The sequence below is a fragment of the Eumetopias jubatus genome, unplaced genomic scaffold (assembly GCF_037043125.1).
Source record: "Eumetopias jubatus isolate StellerSeaLion01/CBP00866 unplaced genomic scaffold, mEumJub1_p1.0 scaffold_4, whole genome shotgun sequence".
Taxonomy (NCBI): Eukaryota; Metazoa; Chordata; class Mammalia; order Carnivora; family Otariidae; genus Eumetopias; species Eumetopias jubatus.
The window spans coordinates 35,053,328-35,079,589 of record NW_028274810.1 but is presented as its reverse complement, the minus strand read 5'-3'; the positions used below and the strand labels follow the sequence as shown (position 1 = coordinate 35,079,589).

The 26,262-nt window shown below is 36.1% G+C and overlaps 1 protein-coding gene across 2 annotated transcripts in view; it reads right to left on the bottom strand.

Annotated features, from left to right (window-relative positions):
* Positions 1-4,381: 4,381 nt before the first annotated feature.
* The window catches only part of ODF2L (outer dense fiber of sperm tails 2 like), a 35,848-nt gene continuing 13,967 nt past the window's right edge, over positions 4,382-26,262 (bottom strand). The window contains exons 9-18 of one of the 2 annotated variants that reach the window (XM_028102500.2): positions 25,291-25,476; positions 22,704-22,813; positions 21,614-21,749; positions 16,717-16,827; positions 15,268-15,372; positions 12,874-13,032; positions 11,464-11,549; positions 11,219-11,381; positions 7,265-7,390; positions 4,382-4,859 (exon numbers count right to left, since the gene is read on the bottom strand). In XM_028102500.2, the coding sequence (XP_027958301.1) occupies positions 4,731-4,859; positions 7,265-7,390; positions 11,219-11,381; positions 11,464-11,549; positions 12,874-13,032; positions 15,268-15,372; positions 16,717-16,827; positions 21,614-21,749; positions 22,704-22,813; positions 25,291-25,476 (1,311 nt within the window). In that variant the 3' untranslated portion in view covers positions 4,382-4,730. The remainder of the gene's footprint in view (positions 4,860-7,264; positions 7,391-11,218; positions 11,382-11,463; positions 11,550-12,873; positions 13,033-15,267; positions 15,373-16,716; positions 16,828-21,613; positions 21,750-22,703; positions 22,814-25,290; positions 25,477-26,262) is intronic. The other variant, XM_028102497.2, reaches the window with a different exon arrangement.

Here is a 26,262-nt window from a genome sequence, read left to right as displayed (position 1 = left end):
AAGAAAAGAAGACACCACATGGGATTTTTATTAATTCTTACACAAGAAAAAAAGAAAATACTCTTAAAACTATCTGAAGGAACCCATTCTACTTTCCTGACTCACTCCCAATACCAACTCCCTTCCATTTTCCACTGTAGCCTCTGGGACACACATCTGATTATACACAAAGTCTCCTGCCCCCTGAATCTCTTCAAACTCCACCTCTGCCTGAAAGGAAACCACCACCTCACCCAGGAAACTGCATCCCCTGCGGGCCGGCAGGAGAGAGCTACTCATTCTTCCAGACTGTTTAACTTTCTGTCCTGGCAACTCCCCTCGCCCTACTTTAAAGCTCAGAACTAATGGCAGTATCACCATCCCTCCATCTACCTATCCAACCAATGAATGTGTACTTAGTGGTTGCTATGTACCAGGCACCAGAACAGTAAATCCCACTGTTAAAGTCTAGTGAGACAAATGTCACACAATCACACAGATAAAAAACTGCCGATTCTGAAAGGAGTAGGAAGCGATAAGAAAGGAGGAGGAGGATCTAGTCAGGCCAAAGTGGGGGAAAGAGTATTTCAAAAGGAAAGAAGGAATGAACTCAGTTTTCAGAGAAACCAAGTGCAACTGGGCATGGTGGGTGAGGAGGTAAGTGATAGGAGAGGGTTAGGAAGTGGGCAGAGCCGTGAGGCCATGGACCTAAGGACCAGAACATGCGAGGCCTTAAGGGTCATGTTGAGCATTTTGGGTTTGGTAGAGTTTTAAAACTTTCGTTCCTTAGTACAGTGACCTACTCATCTGCCCATATCTAACCAGGATGCAAGCTCTTCAGCTCTACTCCAACCCCTTCCACATTCTAGACAGCTTCAACACCCACGCCTTCTCAGTTCCATGGCATCCTGCACTCCAGTGACCTCCACTCCACCTCAAGCAGGCTTCTCGCTTTTTCCTTGGCCCTGACTATTCCCCTCGTGAAAATCCAGTTCCAATATTTCATTCTCAGACCATAACCTCTCACCGGTCCTACTCTTCCCTACTATGCCTGTCCCCCAACCTTTCAAATTTCTTCTTATCTGATTAGCAAATAATCGAAAGTAATGCAATCTCATCGGAATAAGTGGAATAAAGACTATTTCCTCCATCCCTACCAAGGCATGTGGGCCTCGCAACACCTTTCTCTGTGCTTACACCAACATATGTAAACTTATTCACAAAGAGACGTTTGTTCTGATTACAAGGTGAATACATAATTCTGTGACGCTTAAGGTTAAGATAAAAATCTTATAAAAACAAAAATCATGAACAAATCTCAAGCCAGCAGATACAGATCGAATTCATTCTTTAAGTTGCTGCACAGTAATCTATGTAGAGACAACACCGCCTGTGGTCCGCCTCCATAGGGGACTTTTCGCTTGTTGTTCGCTTCAACAAACTTACTGACCCCCGAACACCTTGAAGTAGGCTCTTCAGTGCACTGAAGTGCTTCCAGTCTTGGTAGCTGAAAAGAACTGATGCTCATGACCAAAAATATCTGGGAGCAGAATGGTTTTTCACAGCCCTTCAGCTGAGGGTAGCAGGCCTCAGGCCACGAGAACCGAAGCCATCCGCCTTTCACCACCTGGTTTGCTACTGCCCAAGAAATGTGCAGGGCGGGCTGCTGGCATGTACTGAGGGAACCATAACCAGGAGGAGGCAAGGGAAATTAAAACTCATATGGGGTTTGGGAAGAAAGATGGCCAGCAGAACAGAAACTCGAGATTCCTACTGTAGTAGAACCAATGGAAGAAACAGATGAGAATTTTAATGAAAATTTAATGGAATTACAGCACTAAAAAACAAAAAAACAAAACCCAATACTTTCAGGAACTAAAAAACATGATTTCTTAATTAGAAATCCAGTATCCAACAGAAAGAGAATGACTGCCCTTGAGAACCACATTAGTGGTGAGAAAAATCAGGTGGTGATACCTCACAAGATACCCTGTGACAGACCCGGAGGGAAAATGCAAGTTGTGCGGTGATCACATCCAGGAGACAAAACAAGGAGGAGGAGAGGAACATGTGGAGAGGTAGTAATTGCAGAAATAATGGAAAAAAACTTTTAGGACTCAAGAAAGTCTTGAGGCCCTGAATATCAAGGATAGAGAAAACCCTGCCAGGCTGTCAGCATCGCAGGACGAGAGCTTTCTGGGATGGTGGAGAGCTGCCCTTAGGAACACTGCTCAGAGACACCAGGGCACTGACTCTGGGCCTCCCTAATGCTGAGTTTGGTCCACACACCATAAGAGCCCACTGTCTGTCCTTCATGCTACAGTTCTTCTAGGGTCTGGCACACTTCCTCTTGTCCTTTGTCACTAGCATCTGAGTACCAACCTCAGGGCCTCCACAGTAGTCATTTCCTTCCACAGTCTATCTGAAACATTTGCAGGGACTAAATCTTAATGTACAGGCACAAACACCTTGGCAAAAATTAGAAGTATAATAAAAAGAAAATATTCACAGATGAAGTAAATGCACAATTGTTACAAAAAAACCTTTACCTTTATTTATGAAATGTATGAAGGTAGTATGGTCATAGTTAAGAGCAGAGACTCTGGATGCCTGCCACTTACTAGCTCTGTGGCCTTAGGCAAGAAACCTTTCTGTGTTCTGGTTTGCTGAAAAATAAATGGAATTAATAGCATCTATTAAGTGCTACTAAGTGTAAAGATTAAATGAGTTAGTACATGTCCCACACTGGGAGCTTTGTCTGGCACATAGCAAGTCCTCAGTAAATAAAAGCGATGCTCCCACCGCTGCCACTGCTTGCAACAGGAAAACAGCACTGTACGGAGAACTTTTAGAATCAGAAGAGTTGAGTTCAAATGCCAACTTTAAAATTGAAGAGTTTTGGGTGCCTGGGTGGCTCAGTTGGTTGAGCGACTGCCTTCAGTTCGGGTCATGATCCTGGAGTCCCAGGATCGAGTCCCGCATCGGGCTCCCTGCTCAGCAGGGAGTCTGCTTCTCCCTCTGACCCTCTTCCCTCTCATGCTCTCTATCTCTCATTCTCTCTCTCTCAAATAAATAAATAAAATCTTTAAAAAAATAAAAAAATAAAAAATAAAATTAAAGAGTTTTATACCATAGCTATGGTAGTTAATCCTTCTATGCTTACATTTTTTTCATATGTAAAACAGGAATATGAATACCTTTCTCTTTCAACATCCATCCATCTGTCTATCCACAAACAGCAGTGGAGCATCTAGGTACATACTAGCTATGGTGTAGTGGCTGGAATAGAAATAGGAATAAGGTACAGTTCTGCCCTTCAAGAGCTCAGTCTAATGAGCAATACTTAAGAACCTTAGTTTCCTTTCATCGGAGTATTTCTTAAAGCTCCCTTTGCCTTAGGAGTTGAAGAAAGGACCACAAGGGTCAAGTATGTGTTTTAGTAAAAGTACTCTGATTTAAAAAAAAAAAAAAAAAAAAGCCAACACTAATATTGTTAGCAATTATTGAGTAAACAATGTGGCCAGTTCCTGAAATTACCATATTATACTATTTTAAGAAAAATACTATTAAGCAGTTGGGTCATTGACAAGTAGCTCCCATAGATCCTAGGGCAGTCTTAGGTCCCCCTGAGAGGGACCAGAGAAAAGAAGGATCCCACTTCTGTTCAGAGAAGAGGATAAAACGTCTTGGGGAGATGGCTCTGTTCATAGGCTGGACTGTGTAGTATACAATTTGCTTCTCTGGATGATCTTTTGAGACCTGAGGACCCTTTCAATAAACAGCCCTCAAGCCATTGTCTGCAAGGAGCTACTATTACCTGATTCCTTGCTGACAACATCAATCCCCTTTTAAAAGAGGATCCTGCCTCTCGGCACATCGGGTAGAAGACTGGGGGCAATAAGTTCTTGGTATCTCTTCTATGTCACCACAATAATAAAGACCTCATCCTACAACTTCTTGGTATTAACAGTGCTTATTTTGGTCATCCCAAGGGAGTCGGCCATGGAAAGGGGCGGGACAACTTGTTCCCCTTTAATCTTTTAGTTACCTCAGGGGCTTTAGAATGTCTACAGTGACAATACCAGACAATCACTAATTAAAAAAAGAGACTACAAATTCACAGGCAAGCCCAAATGCCCATTCTTTATAAAAAACAATGTATGCCACTGTGTTTTCATCTGTCACCATCAGCTGGCATTTAATAGCTATGATTTAAAATTCTATATTAAAATCCTCACAGAAATTATAATGGCATCATACTTGAAACAGTATTAATTTGACATTTGGTATCTTTAGAAAGTATGTATTATACTATTATTAACAATTAATATCCAGAATATTTTCCTTGATTTTATACATACATATATAGCACCACAAAGTAAAACAATTATATATGTTATTCAAAATCATGTATTTGGCTCATAACTGGCCTAGATTTATGACAAATTCACTTAAATGATGGTTACAGTCACAAAAAATGATTCTGGCTTTCGTGTGTGTGAAAACCATTCTAAAAATCAATATAATTTTAATAGGTATTAAACCAGAGCTAAATGAAAATTATCCAGCAAAAAGGAATACTAACATCAGTATCTTATTTTAAAGTTGCAATTGGAAAATAAACTGTATTTAAGAAAGCCTCATAAAAACTCTACTACTACCACCCATAAATTATATTATTATTTTTGTACCTAATCATGTTTTAGACTTAGAGTAAAATCCTATTGCTTATAGAAAATAAATATAACCATTTATCCAAACATTGTTACATAAGAAGTTTTAAGAAACTGTAAATAATTCTTAATACTTTCATTTCGATTCTCCGACTTTTCAAGACTATGTTGTATTTCCTTCAAACATACTTCCTGGTGTTGTGCTTTCTAAATAAAAAAAGAAATAAAGATAATCAATAATGACATTCATATCATAGGGTAGAGTCATAATGTAAAATTTATATATACGTGACTTTTAATTTTTTAAGAGAGAGAATTCTAACATCTGATATGTGCATTAACAACATATCTTAGAGCTCATTTTTCTTTAAAATCCAGCATAACTAAAGTACATACATGGTTGATCTCTACTGTCATATAGTTTGTTGTAATACAGTCAACCCCAAATGATTACATATTTAATATGATTAACATAATAGATTTTATTTAAAACCGTCATTAACTATTTTTCATTACATTTAACATGACCTATTTTAATACCAGTTTTTGCCATTTTCATATTTTATTTATTATTATTTCTTAAAGATTTTATTTATTTATTTGGCAGACAGAGACACAGCAAGAGAAGGAACACAAGCAGGGGGCGTGGGAGAGGGAGAAGCAGGCTTCCGCTGGAGCAGGGAGCCCAATGTGGGGCACCATTTTCATATTTTATACCATAAGACTTTTGCTGCCTTAAAAAGTAACAGAATTCTAGTTTTGATATGAACATTTTTTAGAATCCTTTAAAAATAAAAAGAACTCTAAATATTACAGGTGTTCTTTATTTGAGGGAAAAATTAAAAGCCCAGTATACTTTTTTAAAATATTCAGTTGCATATAAATTCTCAAGTAGATCTGTTCACTGAAAATACTTCAGATAGATAGGCTGCAAATACCATCTCGCTTCCAACTGAAATGTAGGCACCTTAAGAAGAGAAATCTTTTTTTTTCCCCTCCTTCCTATCTGGTATTCAGTGACACCTGATCCCTTCTGAAACTGAGTGATACCCCCTGGGGGCAGTGGCGTGGTATGAAGCAATGTGCTAGGCTGGGCTACACAAAGTCACTGAATGAATATAGTGAATCTTTGTGGAACATCAATTTTACTCAACAGTTTGGAGGGAAAAATATTAATAAGAACACACTTCTATTGTAGGGGAGAATGTAAAATGTTCATGGATTTTAGGATAATCTATTAGACTCCAAAGACATTTCAGGCTTCAGGAAGGGCAGCCCAGGTTAAGGAGGTGAGGCCACGCTTGGGTCTGCGCATTCACCCTGCCCCAGCCGAAGCACTTGGGCAGAAGATCTGAGGAAGTCTGCTTGTGGGCAGGGCACTGTGCAAGACACTGAGATAGAACCAACTATGAGACCGGCTCCTGGGGTGCTTACAACTCAGCCAGAGCTAGGACACGTATACAAAATAAATACTGACCTGCCCATGGAACTGTACCCTGGAAGGGACAGAACACACAGACTCAGCAATGTCTAAATCTTTGCTTAGAATTCTAGATTTTTACTACTGTAAAAATTATCAGGTTTAACAGAACATCACATCTTAAACTTATTTATTTTGGCAGAACTTAACCAAGCACTGCAAACATTATAGAGAAACCCAGCTCATCTTACTACTTATTTTTTCAGAAGCTTTAATGACACATGTTTTACAGTATCTGAAATTCTGATGGTGAGAAAAAAAAATTTTTAAATAAATATAAGAGATTTAGAATAAAGGGCAGACCCATGCTACATTAAAAGTGAGAAATGTTTGTTCTGATTAAATTGCCATGGAAATTTTGATGGTGATAAAATTAAATTAATATTGCATGCCAAAAATCAATTAAGTTTTGAACCTTTCAGGTTTTCAACTTTGTAGACACTTGGGAATGAAAAAATAGTTTTTGTGGCATCTCTGGTTCCCAGAAAAGGTAAAGTATCATCATTTTCTATGTCATCAAGTAGACCCTTTTCAAGTAATCTAGTCATGACTAATGCTAGCTTCCATAGTACCTTACGCCAATTGACTATTTTCATGAATATTTAGGAAAAGACATCAGAAGATTAAACACAGCCAATTTGGGATTCTCATTTCATGGCTGAGTGGCTCATAGCACCTATCTTATATGCAGATATAACAACACTGAATATTTACTTAATACAAACTCATCACTTTCTAAAGTATAATATTCATTACTCAAGACAGATATCAAAGTCTAACTCATAATAGTTTAAATAGTTTAAATTTTGTATCTTAAAAAAAATGAAAAATTCGTACCAGAAACTCCTCAGTAGATTGTTATCTGTAACTTTCATTAAGCAGTAATGTGCTGGAAAGGGCCTGATGAGACTTCGGGGAAATGTGCTAGGAGCTACCAAGGATGCAAGGTAATAATTCTTTGGCATAATCATGACATTTAAAATTTTTATGATTTATATCATTATTTTTAATATTACCAGTAAACCAAGAGTCCTGATTCCCCTCACTTAATACTTTAACGAAACTACATGGTAAGAATGTTAAATACTAATTTATTTTTTATGAAAATACATTAAGCCATACTAATACTTACGCTGTGCATTTTGCAAACAAGTTGATTTTGTTCTTCATTTTTCTTTCTAAGTTCAGTTTCCAGATTTAATATTTTAATCTGCAAAGCCCTCTCTCTAGATGACATTTTCTCTATTTCTTCAGAAACCTGCAATTTTCATTAAAAGAGTAAAATAACTAAATATACTTTCTTTAAAGTAGGATCTAAAGCCTTGACATAATTATACTCTACCTCTTTTTCTGAACAGTTTAATTACAAAATGTTTAAAGATGTTCTATCTTGGGAGCCTGGGTGGCTCAGTCGTTAAGCGTCTGCCTTCGGCTCAGGTCATGATCCCAGGGTCCTGGGATTGAGTCCCACATCGGGCTCCCTGCTCGGTGGGAAGCCTGCTTCTCCCTCTCCCACTCCCCCTGCTTGTGTTCTGTCAAATAAATAAATAAAATCTTAAAAAAAAAAAAGATGTTCTCTCCTGAGGAAACACATATAGCATAAATATGTTTACTTCTTTTTGCAGTCAAAGTATCAGCAAAATTAGCCTGATATGGAAGAAGTATACATATTTGCACTCCTCGGTGACTTAGGTAGGTGTTTTGCTCAATACTCTATTTTTATAACCTACTGAGCCCATCTGGCATGGTGTATGTATTTACATTCACCATGGTGTCCAGAGTGGGGGTGGAGTACAGCAAGTTCTCATTCAGTGCGGACGGTAGCCTGGATGGATGAGACAGGGACAGGGCAGGGGATGTATACACTTCACTGACACACACACCAGAGACTGGTTTTTCACTCATTCACTTCCAAAGTGGTCTGAATTTGAGTTTTCTTATTTCTATGATTGCTTATTTTAGCAGAAAGTCTAGCTATGTTCATCCAACGATTCAGATATGTGGGAGCCTATTTGCAAGAATGCTGGGTTGGAGCCACAAGAATAAGAGTTGAGGCAAGGACTAACTCAGGAGCAAGGAGCTAGTGGGAAGGCCTGTCCTCTAATCACACTCCTGTAAACTCAGTTCTAAGTTATTATAAAGTAATTTACAAAGATTTCTTTCACACAAATTCCAAGGGCAATGGTGTGTAAGGGATGCTAGCAGGATCTGAAGCTGTAGGAGAAAGAGCTCTTGACAATGTCCTCAGTGTGGACAATGGTGACAAGGCAGTGATGGCACTCCTCACCTGGCAGGAACTAGAAACAGCCCCATATTCCAGTGCAGCAGGAGAGAAAGAAGGCAGACTCTGACCACTTCTGAGAAGGAATCTGAGGACACCTAGCATTTCTGAAGTCTACTCAGGCTGAACCCAAGAGAAAGTCTTTTATTTTCCTCCCAAAGGTTGATAGGGTTGAGAAATCTGGACTACATTTCTATCATCGGCAATACATTTTACTACTTAGCTTTTATTCAAGGATGTATCTTTCAAAGTAAATTTAAATTGGTTTCCCAGACTTTGAAGTATATATACATACATATAAAGTATATAAGTGTATATATATATATATATATTTATATACACACACATATATGGCACTTGTGATATAAAAGCCACACTTCAGGGATATCAGATTTTATCTAACTTACATGGAACTTCTTGAGAAAGACAAGGGTGGAAGAGAGTTTAGAGGGATTTAGATTCAAAATTTGGTATTGGACATGTTAAGTTTGAGATGCCTATGTTAAGTGGAGATGTCAAGTAGCAGAATATCTGAGTCTAGATTTCAGGAGAGAGAGAAGTCTGGGGTGGAGATATACATCTGAGAGTCATCATGTATAGACAGTCTCTTTTTAGCATCATTCAGTCTGATGAGAAAACTCATCATCCCCATTTCACTAATTAAGAAACTAGAGTTTAGAGAAGTGATTCACTCTGGGTCAGGGTGTAATGTGTCAGAGCCAGATTTCAAATCCAGTTCATTTTGGACCCCAAAGCCCACCTTAAGTCCTTTCAAGACTATATTTTCAAGTCATTTGATAAATTTACCCATTCTTTAAGACCCTCCTGCATCGAAGACGTGAATAGACATTTCTGCAAAAAAGACATCTAAATGAACAACAGACACATGAAAAAGTGCTCAACATCACTTGGCATCAGGGAAATACAATTCAAAACCTCAATGAGATACCACCTCACACCAGTCAGAATGGCTAAAATTAACAAGTCAGGAAATGACAGATGTTGGCGGGGATGTGGAGAAAGGGGAACCCTCCTACACTGTTGGTGGGAATGCAAGCTGGTGCAGCCACTCTGGAAAACAGTATGGAGGTTCCTCAAAAAGTTGAAAATAGAGCTACCATATGACCCAGCAATTGCACTATTGGGTATTTACCCCAAAGATACAAATGTAGCAATCCAAAGGGGCACGTGCACCCCAATATTTATAGCAGCAATGTCCACAAGAGCCAAACTATGTAAAGAGCCCAGAAGTCCATTGACAGATGAATGGATAAAGAAGATGTGGTGTATATATATATATATATATATATATATATATATATATATATATATACACACACAATGGAATATAATGCAGCCATCAAAGAAATGAAATCTTGTCATTTGCAACGATGTGGATGGAACTAGAGGGTATTATGCTAAGTGAAATAAGTCAATCAGAGAAAGCCAATTATCATATGATCTCACTGATACGAGGAATTTGAAAAACAAGACAGAGGATCATAGGGGAAGGGAGGGACAAACCATAAGAGACTCTTAATCTCAGGAAACAAACTGAGGGTTGCTGGAGTGGAAGGGGGTGGGAGGGATGGGGTGGCTGGGTGATAGACATTGGAGAGGGTATGTGCTATGGTGAGCGCTACGAATTGTGTAAGACTGATGAATCACAGACCTGTACCCCTGAAACAAATAATACATTATATGTTAAAAAAAAAAAAAAGGACCCTCCTGCATCATTTCCCATTACCCCCAAGTGAAACGAACAATGTCCTCTGGTGTACCTTGTACCCTCCCTCTGTTGTAGCACCAACATGCTGGATGTCACTCACTTGTCTGTTCACATATTATCTTCCCCCTGGACTATGAGTGTCCTGAGAGCTAAGGCCAGGTCTGTTGGAGGAGGTTATCAAAAAGACGTGACCTCCAGGTGACCCACGAGCTGGACCTGGGCAACTGGAAGCTCCCCACCCTCTCCCATGTCGTTGAGATATGTGTTCTGATTTCCTCCCCTGCTCCGAGAAGCCACTCCAAGTAAAGAGCCTTGAAAGGGAATATGGTGTTGAGGCTATTTGGACTGGGTACATGACTGAACCTAGTTAAGGGCCTCTATATAAACTTTTAAGATTCTGTCAGACGTAGAAATCTACTCATCTTGTGGCCATCCAAGACAATTCTTGTGTTCCCTTGCTTATTAAACCTGTCACCTTCCAACCTGGAGTGGTTTGCCTCTTTCTACAGTCGCTTCCTGCCCTCTGCATACAGGTTTCCCATAACACCAGGGAAACTGCCAAGGAGCTTGCAGACTAACAAGGTCTTATTCATCTTTGCATCTCAAAAGCTAACAGAGTGGCTGACACACAGTGAGATTTTTATTAAATGCTAACCAAATGGATTTAACTGGAATTTAATTCTTGCATGTACTTATGTAACAATATTGGCCAAAAGAAAAGGGAGTTGAGCTCTACAGCTCACCAGATCCTGATCAAAACCAAAATGTTCAACAATTTGCACAACTGCTTTGGTTTTATTAAAAAAAAAGGGGGGGGCTCCTTCCATGTTTTCCATCTCTGCCCTCTGCCCTGCCACATCATCATTTACCTAGTGAACTAACTGCACCAGTAATATACAGCTGTTTAGCTCCAAAAGGGAAAAGTAGGTAAAAAACAGAAATGTAATTGCTCTCTTCACCCTGTCATCAGGATAAAAACAATAACTGTAGGTTTGGTAAGATGAGATATTGTCTGTTTAAAAAGACGACTCTTTGGTAAACTAATTAAAAAGTTTCTAAATAAAGGCCATCTGTACCTTTTGTCTTCCTTCTTCTAAAGCAGCTTCCAGCTGTCTGGCCAATGCTGTATATTCTGCTGATTTCTCTTTAAACTTAAGATTGCTATGCTTAAGACATTCTTCTTGGTTTGCCAGCTTCTTTTCAAGCTCTTTATTTTCCACATCCATCTGTTCTAATCTTCTTTTTACAGAAAACATATATTTTAAAATTATAGTGTGTAGAGAAAAATGTAACACCAATTTTAAGTCAATTTAATACTTACTGTTTAAGGTTTTCACACTTCAACTGAATAAGATAATTTTCCTCTTCCAGAGAAAGCTTTCTCAGAAGATTATGATTTGCATCAACCTAAAAGGGGAAAAATAAAGTTTTCTTGGTTATTTTCTTTATAACCAACTTGCAAAGAAATCTATATATTTTATTGTTAGAATAATCATAAAAAACAAGACGTAAATATTATTACTACTACAATGAGAGACACAAAGAAATATTGCATTGTTAAAACACAAGCTCTTAAATTCCTGATTAATTTTAAAAACACTAACTGCCTCATGATAAATCATCTACTAAAAATTTTTCTGAAAGATGGCAATTAATACATTCTGAACAATGCTTTCTTGGAAAAGGACATTTATTTTATTAAGTAAATTTGAAGACTACACAGTATTAATCTATTGTTGGATTTTTAGGTACTCTTATAATTTCTTGTTTTACCTAAAGATAGTGATTGATAATTGACTATCTATGAAGTTGCAACTACAAGTAAAAACCATATTTGTGAGAAACAAAATAAAATAAGCAAATCAACCAAAGACAATTTGCCAATACCAAGACAGAATATTCTTCCCATTGCTTCAAAAGCTATATTTATTTTAAGAAGCTTTGAAAATAAAATTTTTCTCATAATTTAATTAATAATTTAGGTTATCTATACAGATTTGGCATTCTCCTAGAAAAATCTCTTCTCAGAAATTTAAATTTAGCAAAATTTTGTTTGTATGTTTAAAAACAGGATGCATTTCAAAATTAAAATCCAGATTACATTTGGATGATAGATAGGGAATTGTTCCTAAAATTGTTTTGCAAATAAACAAAAACACTTGCTACCTCCTTGTACATGCATCTTTGAAAAAACATAATTAAAGAAATATTTATTAAGCACTTACTCTGCTAGGCATTTAATTAGGAGGTGCCTATGTGGTGACTAACTGGGCACCCATGATCTCTGTTTTGATGGAGTACAAAAGTATATGTTGGCAAAAAATAACTGAGAAGAATCCAAATGAACTCGGTGCATAATTCTAATTAAAATAAATTATAATTTTTGTAAGGTAAATTACAATAATTTAGCTTATCCTGATGTCAAAAAATATGTATGTAAATATAGCATTGCTCCTTCTCTCATGCTGTTACCATGTTCTGCAATATCTAAATATAGATTTGTACAAATAAACAAAAATGAGCAATTTTAGTTACCAATTTTTCATGATAAAATACTAAAAGAATAGCTTGCAGAATATTACAGCATCTGCAATAAACTGATAAACTAATGGAGATGGGAGTTTAAAAAAAAAAAAAAAATCAACCCCTGACAGGAGTGCCCTCAACTGGTGAAATCATCCCAAAGTTTCCTTTAACGTATCTAGTAGAAAGCAGAACACCGGCGGGACACCTGGCCCTGCAGCTCGCTAACGGTGTGCGCCTGGTCTGCACATTTCCCCTTGCAGAGCTGCAGACTCTCCTGACACTCGTGAAGCCTCCCTTCCGCCGCCGTCAAGGAATCGCGGACGCGCTCTAACTCCTGCAGATGAGACTCCGTCTGGCCTCTCAACTGAGTTGTAGCATTAGGGAAATAAGTGCAAAGTCACACATTCAGCATTAACATTTTTACTATCTTAAATACTAGATATGCTCATAATATACTAAGTATTTTAGGTATAATGGTTTTAAACGAAAAGATTCAACCAAATAAATATGAATAAACATTAAGTTAGACTCTGCTAACAAGAACACGTACCTCAAAAGTGGGCTGTACTCTGGCTTTCAAAAAGTTTGTTGAGTAATACAACGCTGTATGTTAATTACATTAGAATTAAAATTTTTTAAATAGTTTTTAAAAAAGTTTGTTGAGTCAATGCATACAGTTTTATCAGCCTACAGGGGAGAATGTTTAACCTACTTAGGAGAGCAAGCTTTCTGAATCCTGTCATTTATCTTCAAGCATAGTTATTACCAGTAAAGCTGGTATGGTCGTTTGCTACTGTCCAGCCATCAAGCTAAATTAATTGTCACTTTGTCAATCTTATAACTCAGATATTTGAATTAGAACAGGCTTGCTGCACTCATCTTAGTCCAGATTGGTGGGGTTTACGGTGTATTATGTCAAGATAGCTCATATCATCAGTCCTCAGTAGACTGTTGTTTCATCATTAATATTACTATGAGCAAATCTCTCTAATTTTATCTACAGTCACCCCTTTTGGCCACTGCAGTGCTTCACCGTGGCAATTTTGTGGAGATGTGACAAGAAGCACCCCTAAGAAATGCTTACACGGTTAATTAAGAAAAAATAACCAGGGGCTCCTGGGTGGCTCAGTTGGTTAAGCGACTGCCTTCGGCTCAGGTCATGATCCCGGAGTCCCGGGATCGAGTCCCGCATCGGGCTCCCTGCTCAGCGGGGAGTCTGCTTCTCCCTCTGGCCCTCTTCCCTCTCGTGCTCTCTCTCTCTACCATTCTCTCTCTCTCTCAATAAATAAATAAATAAATAAAATCTTTAAAAAAATAAATAAATAACCAGACATATGGCAGTTAGGATGTTTACAGGGAGGAAAACACAAGAGCTAGAGTCTTTCCCTGAGACAGGGAACACCTAGAGCTACTGTGCACATCTGGCACTCTTGATCACAAAAGATAAAACGAGAACAAAGCAAATCTTTGGGTCCCCAAACATCTGAGAGCCCATGAGAAAACCAGGAGACTTAACAGTGGAAAAGGAAAAGGAAAAATTTCATCTTAAAAAATGACTTTTCTGGTTTAATACCAGTTAGAAGACATTGTGACTCACGGTATCTGAAAATCACAGGCTTCTGCCCCATCAGCCTCCTGAACCAGTTTTTTAATAGACTTTTATTTACAGTGTTGCCTAGCAAAAAGAGGAGACCTTTGCGGTGGTACCTCTCATGAGAGACAGAGACCAGGACACATAAAATGCTAGACATGCTGCTAAAAATAAGTGAAAAGTAATTCTAAGAAAGTAGTAAGTTGCATGTTTGGTGGGCTATCTTTATCTCTGTTTAACCAGCAGAATGCCTGCTCTGGCTGACCTCTTCTTCACACTGTGCCTCACTCAGACTTGAGCCCAAGACGTGGGGGCAACCCAGAGACAGTCACCTTATTACACTCAGTTGGAAGTGACTGGTAACATCCCATGACCTCTCCAGCCGGGAGTCAGTGTCCTACGACTTTCACTGCTTCCTTACCAAAACAACATGAGAAGACCCAAAGAGGGATGTGGTTTCACTTAAAAAGTTAAAAATATTCACAAAAACATCATAACTTGCCAACACTGGCCTTCCCCTCATTCTGTTGCAATGGGATGATAAAAGGGAAATGATGCTGCTTTTTTAAATACTATTTTTCTTCCAAAAAGCATCTAGCAGCGAATATTTACTTTACTTTACTTTTTAGACACAAAAGATTTAGTACCCAAAACAAAAATGTGGGATTAAAAAGGAGAGATATTCAAATTTGCATACTTGTAGCTGATGAAGCTGGTGATAAGTGATAACCATTTTTTTTTGAGATATGTGAGTCTGCTCTTGTATTAGAAAAATTAAACACTTATGCTATTTTCCAAATATTAAGGAAAAAGTAAAAAAAATTCATACAAACAAACATTTCAAGCCTGGAGGAAACATTATCTCCTTAGAAAACAAACTCTTACAGAGATTTAAGACAGATAATTCCTAGGTCAAAACTAGAGAAAATGACCACAATAAAAGAATATGTACAATATTCATAAAGTATAAAACAAAAATTATTTTATTGTTTAAAACATCAAACTCACCTTCTCTAATTTTTTATTTTTGTTTTTTGTAATTAGGTTATTTTCACGTAGCAAATTTTCACATCTGCTTTTCACCATTTCAGCTGCTTCTTGCAATTTTTGGATCTGAAAATAAAATGTATTATTAGAGTATCATATTTTATTAAGACCATAAAGTAAATTAAAAAACTAAACATCTGAATTTTTAATTTTAAACAAATCGTTATTTCCCTATTTTAATATAAAAATCGCTCAGTACTCTACTCCAATCCACAATCCTTTTATGATTTACCTGTCTTTTCCCATCAATATTTCTAGACCCTCCCCTTGAGTCTGAATATTAGAGAGATCTTTATTTGCAGGTCAAGATCACCTTAAAGAATAAAAAAAAAAAAATCTGAAGACTAAGGAGTAACTGAAATATGCTGAAATGTATGTCCACATGCAGATTTGGGAAAAGTCACATTTATTATAACAAAATAAAATACATTTTTGTTTTCTTAAAAAAAAAAAAATCAATCTCTAGTCCAAACTAGCTCCCAAACCAATTATTTTACACTTAAAAACCAATGCTCAAAAAAAAAAAAAAAAAAAAAAAAAATCTGAGGCCTTTATACAAAGCCCAGAGCCTAGAACATGCACATTATTCTTGCTGGTCTTCAAACACCTAGCTGGACGACCCAGCTGACATTCTCAGTGATAGGCCCACAGTCCACCACAACCTCCATCCTACCTCTGGTAAGTTCCACATGACTGCAGGATTCTAACTAGATGTCTTGACTCCATCTTTCCATCTTAACCATCCAGATGAACTTCCTTCCTACTTATCAACAGGATGCCCTCCTTAAGCTTTTATCTTTAGTTCATTATTCTTTAATGCAAATGCTCTCTTTTCCAGTAAAATCCAGCTCTTTATTGACCAGTTTATTACCATCGTTAAGGACCCGCATCTCGTAAAGTTTTTCTTGAATACTACAAAGTTTCCAAAACATAAGGTTTTCTATAAACTGCCACTGAACACAGCTCTATTCCATATATATTTTCACAATTCTTATCCAGGTCTTTCATGTGCGTAAGTCAGAATTTTATTTTATTTATTGGGAAAGAGGGAGTACTGAGTTTTAATGACCCTAAAAGGGAGTTATTATTCTAAATCAATGCCATTAAATATCTAAGATGACAATATACTAAGTTTAACAATATTATTCATAAGATTTATATTACACCTACATAATTAACTTTAGATCTACTTTTAGGAATAGCCAATACATACACAGTCAATGTTTGAATCGGGAATCAGCAGAATCATCTACTTATAAAAATATGTGGGACCTTAAGAAATATATGCAACATATATTCTATCATAAACTAATAGCTCTACCTTTCTTCAATTCTGCTTATTTAGATCATAAAAAAATAGTGTTTTAAATTGCCTACAAAATTTAACATTAAAATCAGTGCAATAATCACCTGAGTTTTATATACTTCAATAAGGGTCTTCTGTTGTTTTTCTACTTCTTGCAATTCTAAAAGTTCATTTTCAACAGAAACCACCTCATCCTTCAAAGCATCAAGTGTAGTCTAGCAAGGAAAATATAAATAGATTTATAAATCATTAGAATTCATTTATACTCCAGTGCTAGGATTATAAAAATATAACTCATTTATCGAAAGGTTAATAATCACTGTTACTGCATATAATTACCACTTCAATTTAAGAATTTTCAAAAGTCAGTAATATTCATGAGTAACTATAAGACTTATATGTAAGATATATTTTTTAAATTTTTCTAAAACTTTTAAAATACCATGTTCTTAGATGGAAAGACTCATACTATTTGACATACCAGTTTTTTCCAAATGGGTAACACTTTAAATGCAATTTCAATCAAAAGCATAATAGTTGGGAGGAGGGGGAATATGACAAAATTAATTTTAAAACTCATACGGAAAAATAAATGGGAAAGACTAATATAATTCTGAAAGGAATATTAAGGTAGAGAATCTCAGTACTTATTAGATATTAAGATGTATAAAGAACTAAAAATTTCAAGATACCAATGTAAGAATATAGAGGTCAATGGAACAGAAACAGAAAAATACACTAAAGTTATATTTAGTATATGATGAAGATTGAATTTTTAAATCAATGAGGAAAATATGGATCACTAAATAATGGTAATAAGACAACTGTTTAACTATTAGAAAGAAAAAATAGATGAACTACTTGCCCCAACATTATTTTTTATATTTATTTATATTTTAAAAATAAAGTTTTTAAAATTTTTCACAGAAGATACAGCTAAAATTTTGATTTTAGGGTAGCAAAACCCCTACTAAGCATAAAATCAGAAGAAGATATCAAGTACTGTAAGGGTTTGGGATTTTACCCTCCAACTTGACAAGTGAGCCTAGAACAGTTTCACGCATGTTAGCAGAAGACGTTGAGACTCCTGGGTCAGAGACACAAAACTTGATTACAGCAAGAGCGGTAGCCAGATGTCAGATTTGCATTTGTCTCCCAAGCCCCAGTTCCCCCAGGGCGACACAATGAGGGCCAGATGACACCTGCACACGCAGTGGGATGCACTGCAGAGGAGCAACCCTGAGTTTAGGGAACCCAGATCTCTCCTAACAGGCAGTAAGCACGTCTACCCTTTGGTAAGAAAACATGGCTATCTTCCAAGGATGCTCACTATACATCCTTGAGAAGATAGTCTGGATTGCAGGCAGTCAGTGCTTCTACTTATAAGATACGCAGAAATGCGACAGACTTAACAGAAGCCATAAAAGAAAAAAAAATGTATCGATACATGTGTGTAAATATATCTCTCTAAATTTCATTGCCCCCTCAAAAAATTTAAGAGGCAAATAAAATGTAAAAGAGAGTAACAAATTATGACAAAAGATTAATACCCTTAGTACAGGGTTCTTACATATTAATTAGAAAAAAAGACATATAAAGGATAATGAATAGGTAATTCATAAAGGCAGAAATGTACACAATCAAAAAATACATGAAAAAACATTTACTAGTTATTGAAAAATGCTCTAGACACTGGATATTCTTTTATTAATGAATGAAAGAACCAAAATATCCCTTCCTTCATGGGGCTTATGTACTCCACATATAGACAGACACAAAGGGGATAGATTAACAAAAAACAAGAATATGAAGTAAAACATATCATACACAAAAGCAGGATAGGAATGACATGTTGGGGACGGGCCAGGGAGGCCTCCGGAGAAAGGGATCTCTGAGCAAACACTGAAAGGAAGTGTGGCTCTTTGAGGGAAGAGAATTCCCACAGAGAAAGGCAACTGTGGGACAAGCCCTGGCCAGTTAGGGGAAAAACAGCAAGGCTAATGTGGCAGGAAGGGAGAAAACAAAGGGGAGAATGGAAGGAGATGAGGTCAGAGAAGTACTGGAAAGCCAGATGGAATAATGCTTTGTAAGTGTTTATTAACCAGATATGATTGGAGGGTTTTGGGTGGAGCAGTGACATGGTCTGACTTACATTTGTATGGGAACTACGTTATGCTGCACTGAAAGCTGACTGCAGCGGCAAGGGTGGACGCAAAGGGGGGTCAGGAAGTCACCGCAACTATGAGAGATGATGGTGGCTTAAACCAAGACAACAGCAGTGGTGCTGGGGAGAGGTGGTCAAATCCTGCATTTATGTGAAGGAGATCTGTTGACAGACTTGAAGCAGGTGGGAGAGAAAGGAGTCAAGGATGACACCAGATGAAAGGACAGACAATTGTTGTTAACTGAGATGCGGACAACTGTAGGATGAGCCATTTAGGAGAATACAGGAGCTCTATTTTAAACATGCTAACTTTGAGACACCTGTTAAATATCCAAGTGGAGATTTCGAGTAGGCAATGGAAGATGTGTCCGGAATTCAGGGGCAAGGTCTAGGCTAGAGATACAAATTTGAGAGCCGCCTCCTAGGATATAGATGGTACTTAAAGCCCCAACACTAGATGAGAACACCTAGCGAATTTGGAGAGATTTGTTTTAAAATTGTCTAAGTACTGGGAAAAATATAGTGACCCATCTGATGGGTAATTTGGAAATATATAACACCAAAAATGAGCCTCCCTTTTGACCATATAATTACAATCCTAGAAATTTATCCTAAGAAAACAGGCAAAAAGACTCAAAGAAACTACCCACATTATTTATAGTAGCAAAACATTGGAACTAGTCCAAAATCCTCAAAACTATATGCTAAAATGGTAACTTTAGTTTCTTTGAGTTGTGAGATTACAAGTGATTTTCAAATTTTTCCCTTTATGCTTTTCTGGTTTTTTTCAGCTCTTTATAATGAACAAATAGAACTTACAACCATCCAAATAAACTCTTGCAATTTCAAGAGAAGAGGTCACTGGGTCTTGGAAGCATTATCAACTAGATTCTTTTTTCATTTGAAATGTTAAAATCTAAAATTATTCTAAAGTCATTAAAAGTAACAAAATACATCTAGGCAATTTTACATTACAGAAACATATGCCAAATACACCTAGCTTTTTTTCCTTAAACAAAAATCCCAAAGAATAATACATTAAAAATACATGTTTCTGAATTATTAACAGAATATAAGATGTAAACTTTAACCCAATGATTCTCATACTATGTAATTTAAAATTAATTCTACTTACCATTTGATTAAAAATTAGATTTATAATTGATGAAATATTATCTTAATCCTTTCTCTCTGAAGGTTATCAAGGAAATTAAGAAAATAAACATAATAAAATTGCTTCCTCTTCCAAGAAAAACATTTTAAGCATTCATTCAATAAATATTCATGGAGGCTAAGTGTATGTCACATCTTCCCTAGGCATTCTGGGCATATAAAGATGGGAGTTTATAAGGAGAGACTCAATCTAATTGAAAAGACTTTGGGGAGGAGGTAGCACTTGAGCTGAACTAAGGTAGGTCTTAGGTACTAGGGAAAATGATTCCAAACTGTAAATATAGTAAAACTACAGGAAGAGATACAGGAAAACATGAACAAATTGCAGGAAATAATGAGTATTCATATTTGGCTAGAGCCCAGGATAACTAGAAGACTACATTCCCTAGTTTCCCTTGCACCTAGTTGGGGCCATGTGCCTGAATAAGTAGAAGAGTAGAGTGGTATGGAACTTACAGGAAGTGTCCCTAAGGGGAGTTATGGGTTATAACTCATCTGTTCCCCCGGGCAATCTCCAGCAATCATTTTGGATCATGAGGGTCATAACCTAGGAATGGCAGAAGACAGAGCTAAAAAGAGGGTTGGTTCTCTGATGCCACATCTGCTTTGAACTGCCAACTCTGGCCTTTTTACATAGATTCTTTTCTGTGTTCTATTTATAATCCTCCAAAAATAGTATTAAAGAACTGAAAATGATGCTGTCATCTTTTTTTTTTTTAAGATTTTACTTATTTGACAGAAAGAGAGAGGGAGACACAGAGGGAGAGTGAGAAGGAGAAGCAGACTCCCCGCTGAGCAGGGAGTCTGACGCAGGGCTCCATCCCAGGACCCCGGGATCATGACCTGAGCTGAAGGCAGATGCCTAAGTGACTGGGCCACCCAGGCACCCTGATGCAGTCATCTTTAATCAAGTCTCATCTGGTTACTTGTATCTCTAAATGAGAAATCAATTTTTTTTTCTCAGAAAGTATAAAAACTTCTTCCCCATTTTTTTCTCTGGTACACATACAAACCAATCACCCCTTGGATTTGATTAAGTTGGAAAATTCTTTCTGGTTATGAAGCAGCCAGGAACATACTTTCTGGTTTCAAACAGACCAGGCCTTAGGTATAGCCTATCGTAACCATGACACCTAGAAAAAAATCTTACGCATTAAAGTTAATGTAATTTTGGATGATTCAACAGCTAAAACTGAAGAATAAAAGTTTTTAGAAGTCGAGACAGTTACTCAACCTCATAAATCTTATTTAATATTGCTGAAAACAACTTTAACATATATCTGTGTATACAACTATAAAGACTTAAAAATCTATATGCAAATATGTGTCTATAATGTGTATATATAGATATATAAATATGGATATATATGTAGCTTTAGAAGTTGCATATTATAATGATCTTCTAATACCCTTACAAACATAAAGGTCAAAATGACACAAGAGCACTATCCTAATCATGCAACCATTCCAGCTACTTCTACTAAGTTGTCATTAGACAATATACTCACATACACACATGAACACACATTAACTTTAAAAAAAAAAAAAAGATTTTATTTTTAAGTAATCTCTACACCCAATATGGAGCTCAAACTCACAACCCTGAGATCAAGAGCTGCATGCTCCACCAACTGAGCCAGCCATCACCCCAGGACACACATTACCTTTAATTTTGTATTCTCAAGATTCAGGGTTTCATTTTCATATTCAATTGAGTGAAGTTTTCTAAGAATTTCTTCACATGAATTTTTTCCAACGTCTTCCATTTTCTTCAGGTCTTCCAAAAGATTCGTAACTTGCCTTTATGAGATAAATGATATATTTTATAAAAGTCATAGAAATTTTCACTCAAATAATACTTTTTAAGTGTGTTTCTGAAATTATGTTGGTAGGGTATGTGGTTTTAAAGTTAGCAGAAGTCACAAGAACAAAGTGAACAGGAAGCAGTTATCTGCCAGGCTACTACCTGCAAAACCTTGATTAGCAATATTTACTCACTGAGGATGCCAATGAAAAATTGTACACCATTCCCTTTGCTATTCAGTAAAATATCTGAACTATTATCTCAGTGGCCGTCTGTCTCTCATTCACACACATGCACATACGTACACACAATCTCAAGGCCAAGGTTAAATAAAAGGATCAAGTGAGGCAATAACTCACCTCTAGAAGAGAATTATGCATGCTAGTTTACAATGATAAAACTGAAGAGAATATACAGAAAATAAAACATTTAAAAACAAATGTGCAGGGTTCATTACTATTAGTTTATCAGTAATAAATTTCAAAGCATAAAAGATAAGCATTTTTACTCATTGATTTTCTTTGTTATGCAATTAAGGCACTTTAAGGAACAATAATTTTTAGGATTTGAAAGCATTTGTGCTGTTATTGTAAGCTCTGTTATATATTCTTACTTACACATTCTTGTTTGGTAGAGAACTATCACTTCCATTTTAAGACAAAGTAGTGTTAACATTTAACTGCAAATAATAGATGACACATACCCAATTCCAAATACTAACCTACAAAATTCAAAATGTGAACACCAATGCACTTTTTAGTGGGTAATCATTTTCTCGTATTTTTAGAATAGAATAAGAAGTCTTTAAAATTATAAATAGCAAAAATATTGAATCATATGGACAACCTTTACCACATGTAATCCAGAAGAACCAAAATGCAAACTGCTTAAAGAGGAAGGAACTGAAAACACTTATTAACCCGTACAAAGATTCTAAATTTTTTTCTTACTTTTGCATTGTTTCAATCTGAACTTCCAATTCAGTTTTTTCTATTACAATTTTCTCATAATGACTTTTCCAGGCATTGGAAGCTGAAATTGTTTCAGACAGCTTGGCTTCCTAAAAAATACATCAAGTACTCAACTTATAATTGAATAACCCTTTGGTTTTGTGCAGGGCTCTAAACACAAATACAATATAAATAAGGAAACATCCTATAAGGGATGGAATTTTCAATATGGAAAATTTTAGTGTACAACTCTGAATATAGGAAACTTTTAAAGTAAATGTTGATAATATCTTTATAGTAGTATTGCTTTAATGGGCATAGTGGCAGTTCCAACACTACATTTTAAGGATGTTGATATAACTATTTTCAAACAATGTTTCAAAATTAATGAAGATAACTTCCTTCCTATTTCTTGAGCTTTTCATTTTGCATTCTATATATAGAAGATGATAACAACCACATAAACATCAGAGAAAGAAGCCCCTTATTGATATATATGGAAGCTATCTGCGATTCCATAATTCCATAGCATTTAATAATGCAGCCTTATTTATTGTTGCTATAATGATGTCAAGCTGTTTTGTAGAGGTCACCCCCATTGACTTTCAAACACTGTCAACAAAGACATGAAAACTATAGTAGTGGCTTGTCGACTTTGCATGTGAGCTCCTCGAGGTAGAGATTTTTGTCTGTTTTGTTCATTGCTAGGGCCTTGAAAGTGCCTGGCATACAGAAGATGCTCAATAAATAACTGTCAAATGAATTTACTCTTTACAAACCCACCTAGTGAGCTATAGTCATTGTGTGCCCTGTCTACATTCTACAGGATGACAAACTCACTGGGAGGACAATAACAATAATTTTTAATCAGAAGACCCAGAAGTAATAATGATAGCAGACAGTATTTATTGGGGGCTTCTTTCTTTCCTTCTATCATTCATCCAGTCACAGAACAAGCATTTATTTAGCATCTACTATATGCAAGACTTTTTTGGCTTATACTTTTTTACAGTAATGATGTTGATACGTTGAATAAAGCCTAGTATTCTGTTTTCATATTTTATGTAAAATGAATTTTTATTTGCACAATGAAGTATATAAGTTGGGATATATATATACATATATATATGAAGTGTAAGTTAGGCAATATACTATAATGTAAAGATACTCAGAAATTTTATCTATAAAATAAATGCTATGAAGGGAATTCAAGATATGATAAGACTGTTGTGGGACTACTTCAAAAGGAGTGGTCAAGGAAGGCCCCTTGAAGAGATGACAATTAAAAAGATACCCGAATGATCAAAAAAGAACCAGCTATTGTGAATCCAAGAACATTACAGCCAGAGATAATAGCAAACAATAAAACTACTCATTAGAGGAATAGAAAGGAGGCCAATATGGCAAAAATGTACGATGGCCAGGCACTGTGCTTTGATATATATTTCCTCATTTAGTCCTCTCTACAATCATATGAGATAGGAATATTATTATATCCTATTTTATAGATGAGGAAACAATCTTAGAGAGGTTAAGTACCTCACCCAAAGTCGCAAGATGAACAAACAGAAGAGCCTTCCTATACCATGATCCGGGGTATGCGTGACACAATGCTATCTAAACAGGAAAATCCCGAGAATGTTAATGGCTTGATTAGCTTTCACCACTCAAGAATATTTTCAGGCATTCAACTCGGTCTAATGACCTTCTAGATTTTGAACTTAGTCCTTAATTCTTTTTGTCTAGTTAGATTCTTCTGAATGTCGTTCATCTTTAAGTGTTAACACTCGAGCTTATAAAATATCAAGTTGTTTTCTTTACACAAGGAAGTTTATGCAAGTCCACTTTCATTTCTAAAAGCCTCTAATAACTCTATAAGTCTTAACATCAGTTCTTAAGAGGTGGAATACCCATGAGACATTAAAAAGAGTAAATATTTTATCAATTGCTAATTGAATAAATACAGTAATTCATCAAAAACAACAAAGCACTAAGTCCAGTTCTCAACTTTGTACTACACCCAAAGATAACTTTCACATGGTGTGTTTACGTCAGTGAATGGCTTTAAGTGCATTACAGAGTTCAAATGAAGTGAATTACTGAATACAGTCATATGGTCTAATAACATAAATCAGCATTTCCCAAACTGGTGTTCCTTAGAACCAGTTCCAAGAGTTGTTTTGTGGGTAAAACAAGAGTTCTGTGGTTAAATAAGTGGTGAGAAACTCTGAGTTCAAAACTCTTCATTATGCTGTTTTACTTTTCCTACTCAGGGCCTTTAATATGCTAATGTACACTGTCCATTTCCAAGGGGGAATATGTATGAAGTGCTACCCTTAGCTTGCCATAGATGCATTGGGACACTTTTAATATATCCTTTAATAAAGTTCCCAAGGAAATACTGATATAATTCAATATGCAAATGTGGCATTTTCTATAACCTTTCAAAACAGACTAAAGCGAAAGAGTGTGAGTAAAGTTTTCCTAGTATCAGTAGCACTAAGAGAAGATTATTATATTAAGCAATATGACATTAACTACATAACCTAAGGACAAAGGACAGTTAAGGAAGAATGTATAAACTTACCTGATCTCTAATTTGGGAGGTAAGGTTTTCCACGTCTCCAGTAAAGTATTTAAGCCTTTGTCTGTAAATTTTAGATGCCTTTTTTAGAGCTATAGTTTTTTGTTTGCTTGATTCTTTCATTGCCACAGCTTCATGCTTATTCTTTCTCAGTTGTAAGTTCCATTCAGTTATCTTGGTTTCCAAGCTCTAAAAAAATATTAGTAGTACTTAAATTATTTTAGAACTCCAATGTTTATGTCAACATTGTAAAAATATGTAAATAATCTTCCATAGATTTTATCAAAAGGATTAATCACAGGATTAATAAAAAGCAAAACAGTAAAGAAAGGTGGTTTCACCAATGTTTATTTGTAACATTATAGAATACAAATTTAAAATATATAAGCCTACATAAAATTAATCCTACTCTTATTAAAGATACTAATATTGGTGATTACAGTACATTTTTTAAACTTTTGTAATTAACTAGAACTTGTTAAAATTTCACATCTAGAATATTATACATAGTACTAGTTACTGAAAATCAAAAAACCATAATTGAGCTGGAGACAATTCAAACAAATTACACAAAGCTCAAAAGAATCAGTAGCTCCCTACATATGTCAGGACTTTTCAGTTGAAATGATAAAGGCTTAAAGGACATTAGATCAAAATCTATAGATCACAAAAAAGGTAGATGAGATAGACTTATTTTGCAAATTTTAATTTACTAGAATTAAGGGGCATGCCTTGACATTTATAAGAGTTACATCAAGGGGAATAAGAGTACTACTTTATCCAATGAGTAGTAACCTTATGGAAGTTACTGTTCCAAGACTGAAGAGGCTTAGATGGATAACTATCAGATCCACAACAGTAAGGGTGAAAAGATGTTAAGGGGCATGTTTCTATCCATTGAATTTGATGGTGTTAATTGGCATGACTCTTTCCTTACATAACTAGAGACAGAATAATAGGCTGGGTGGATGACAG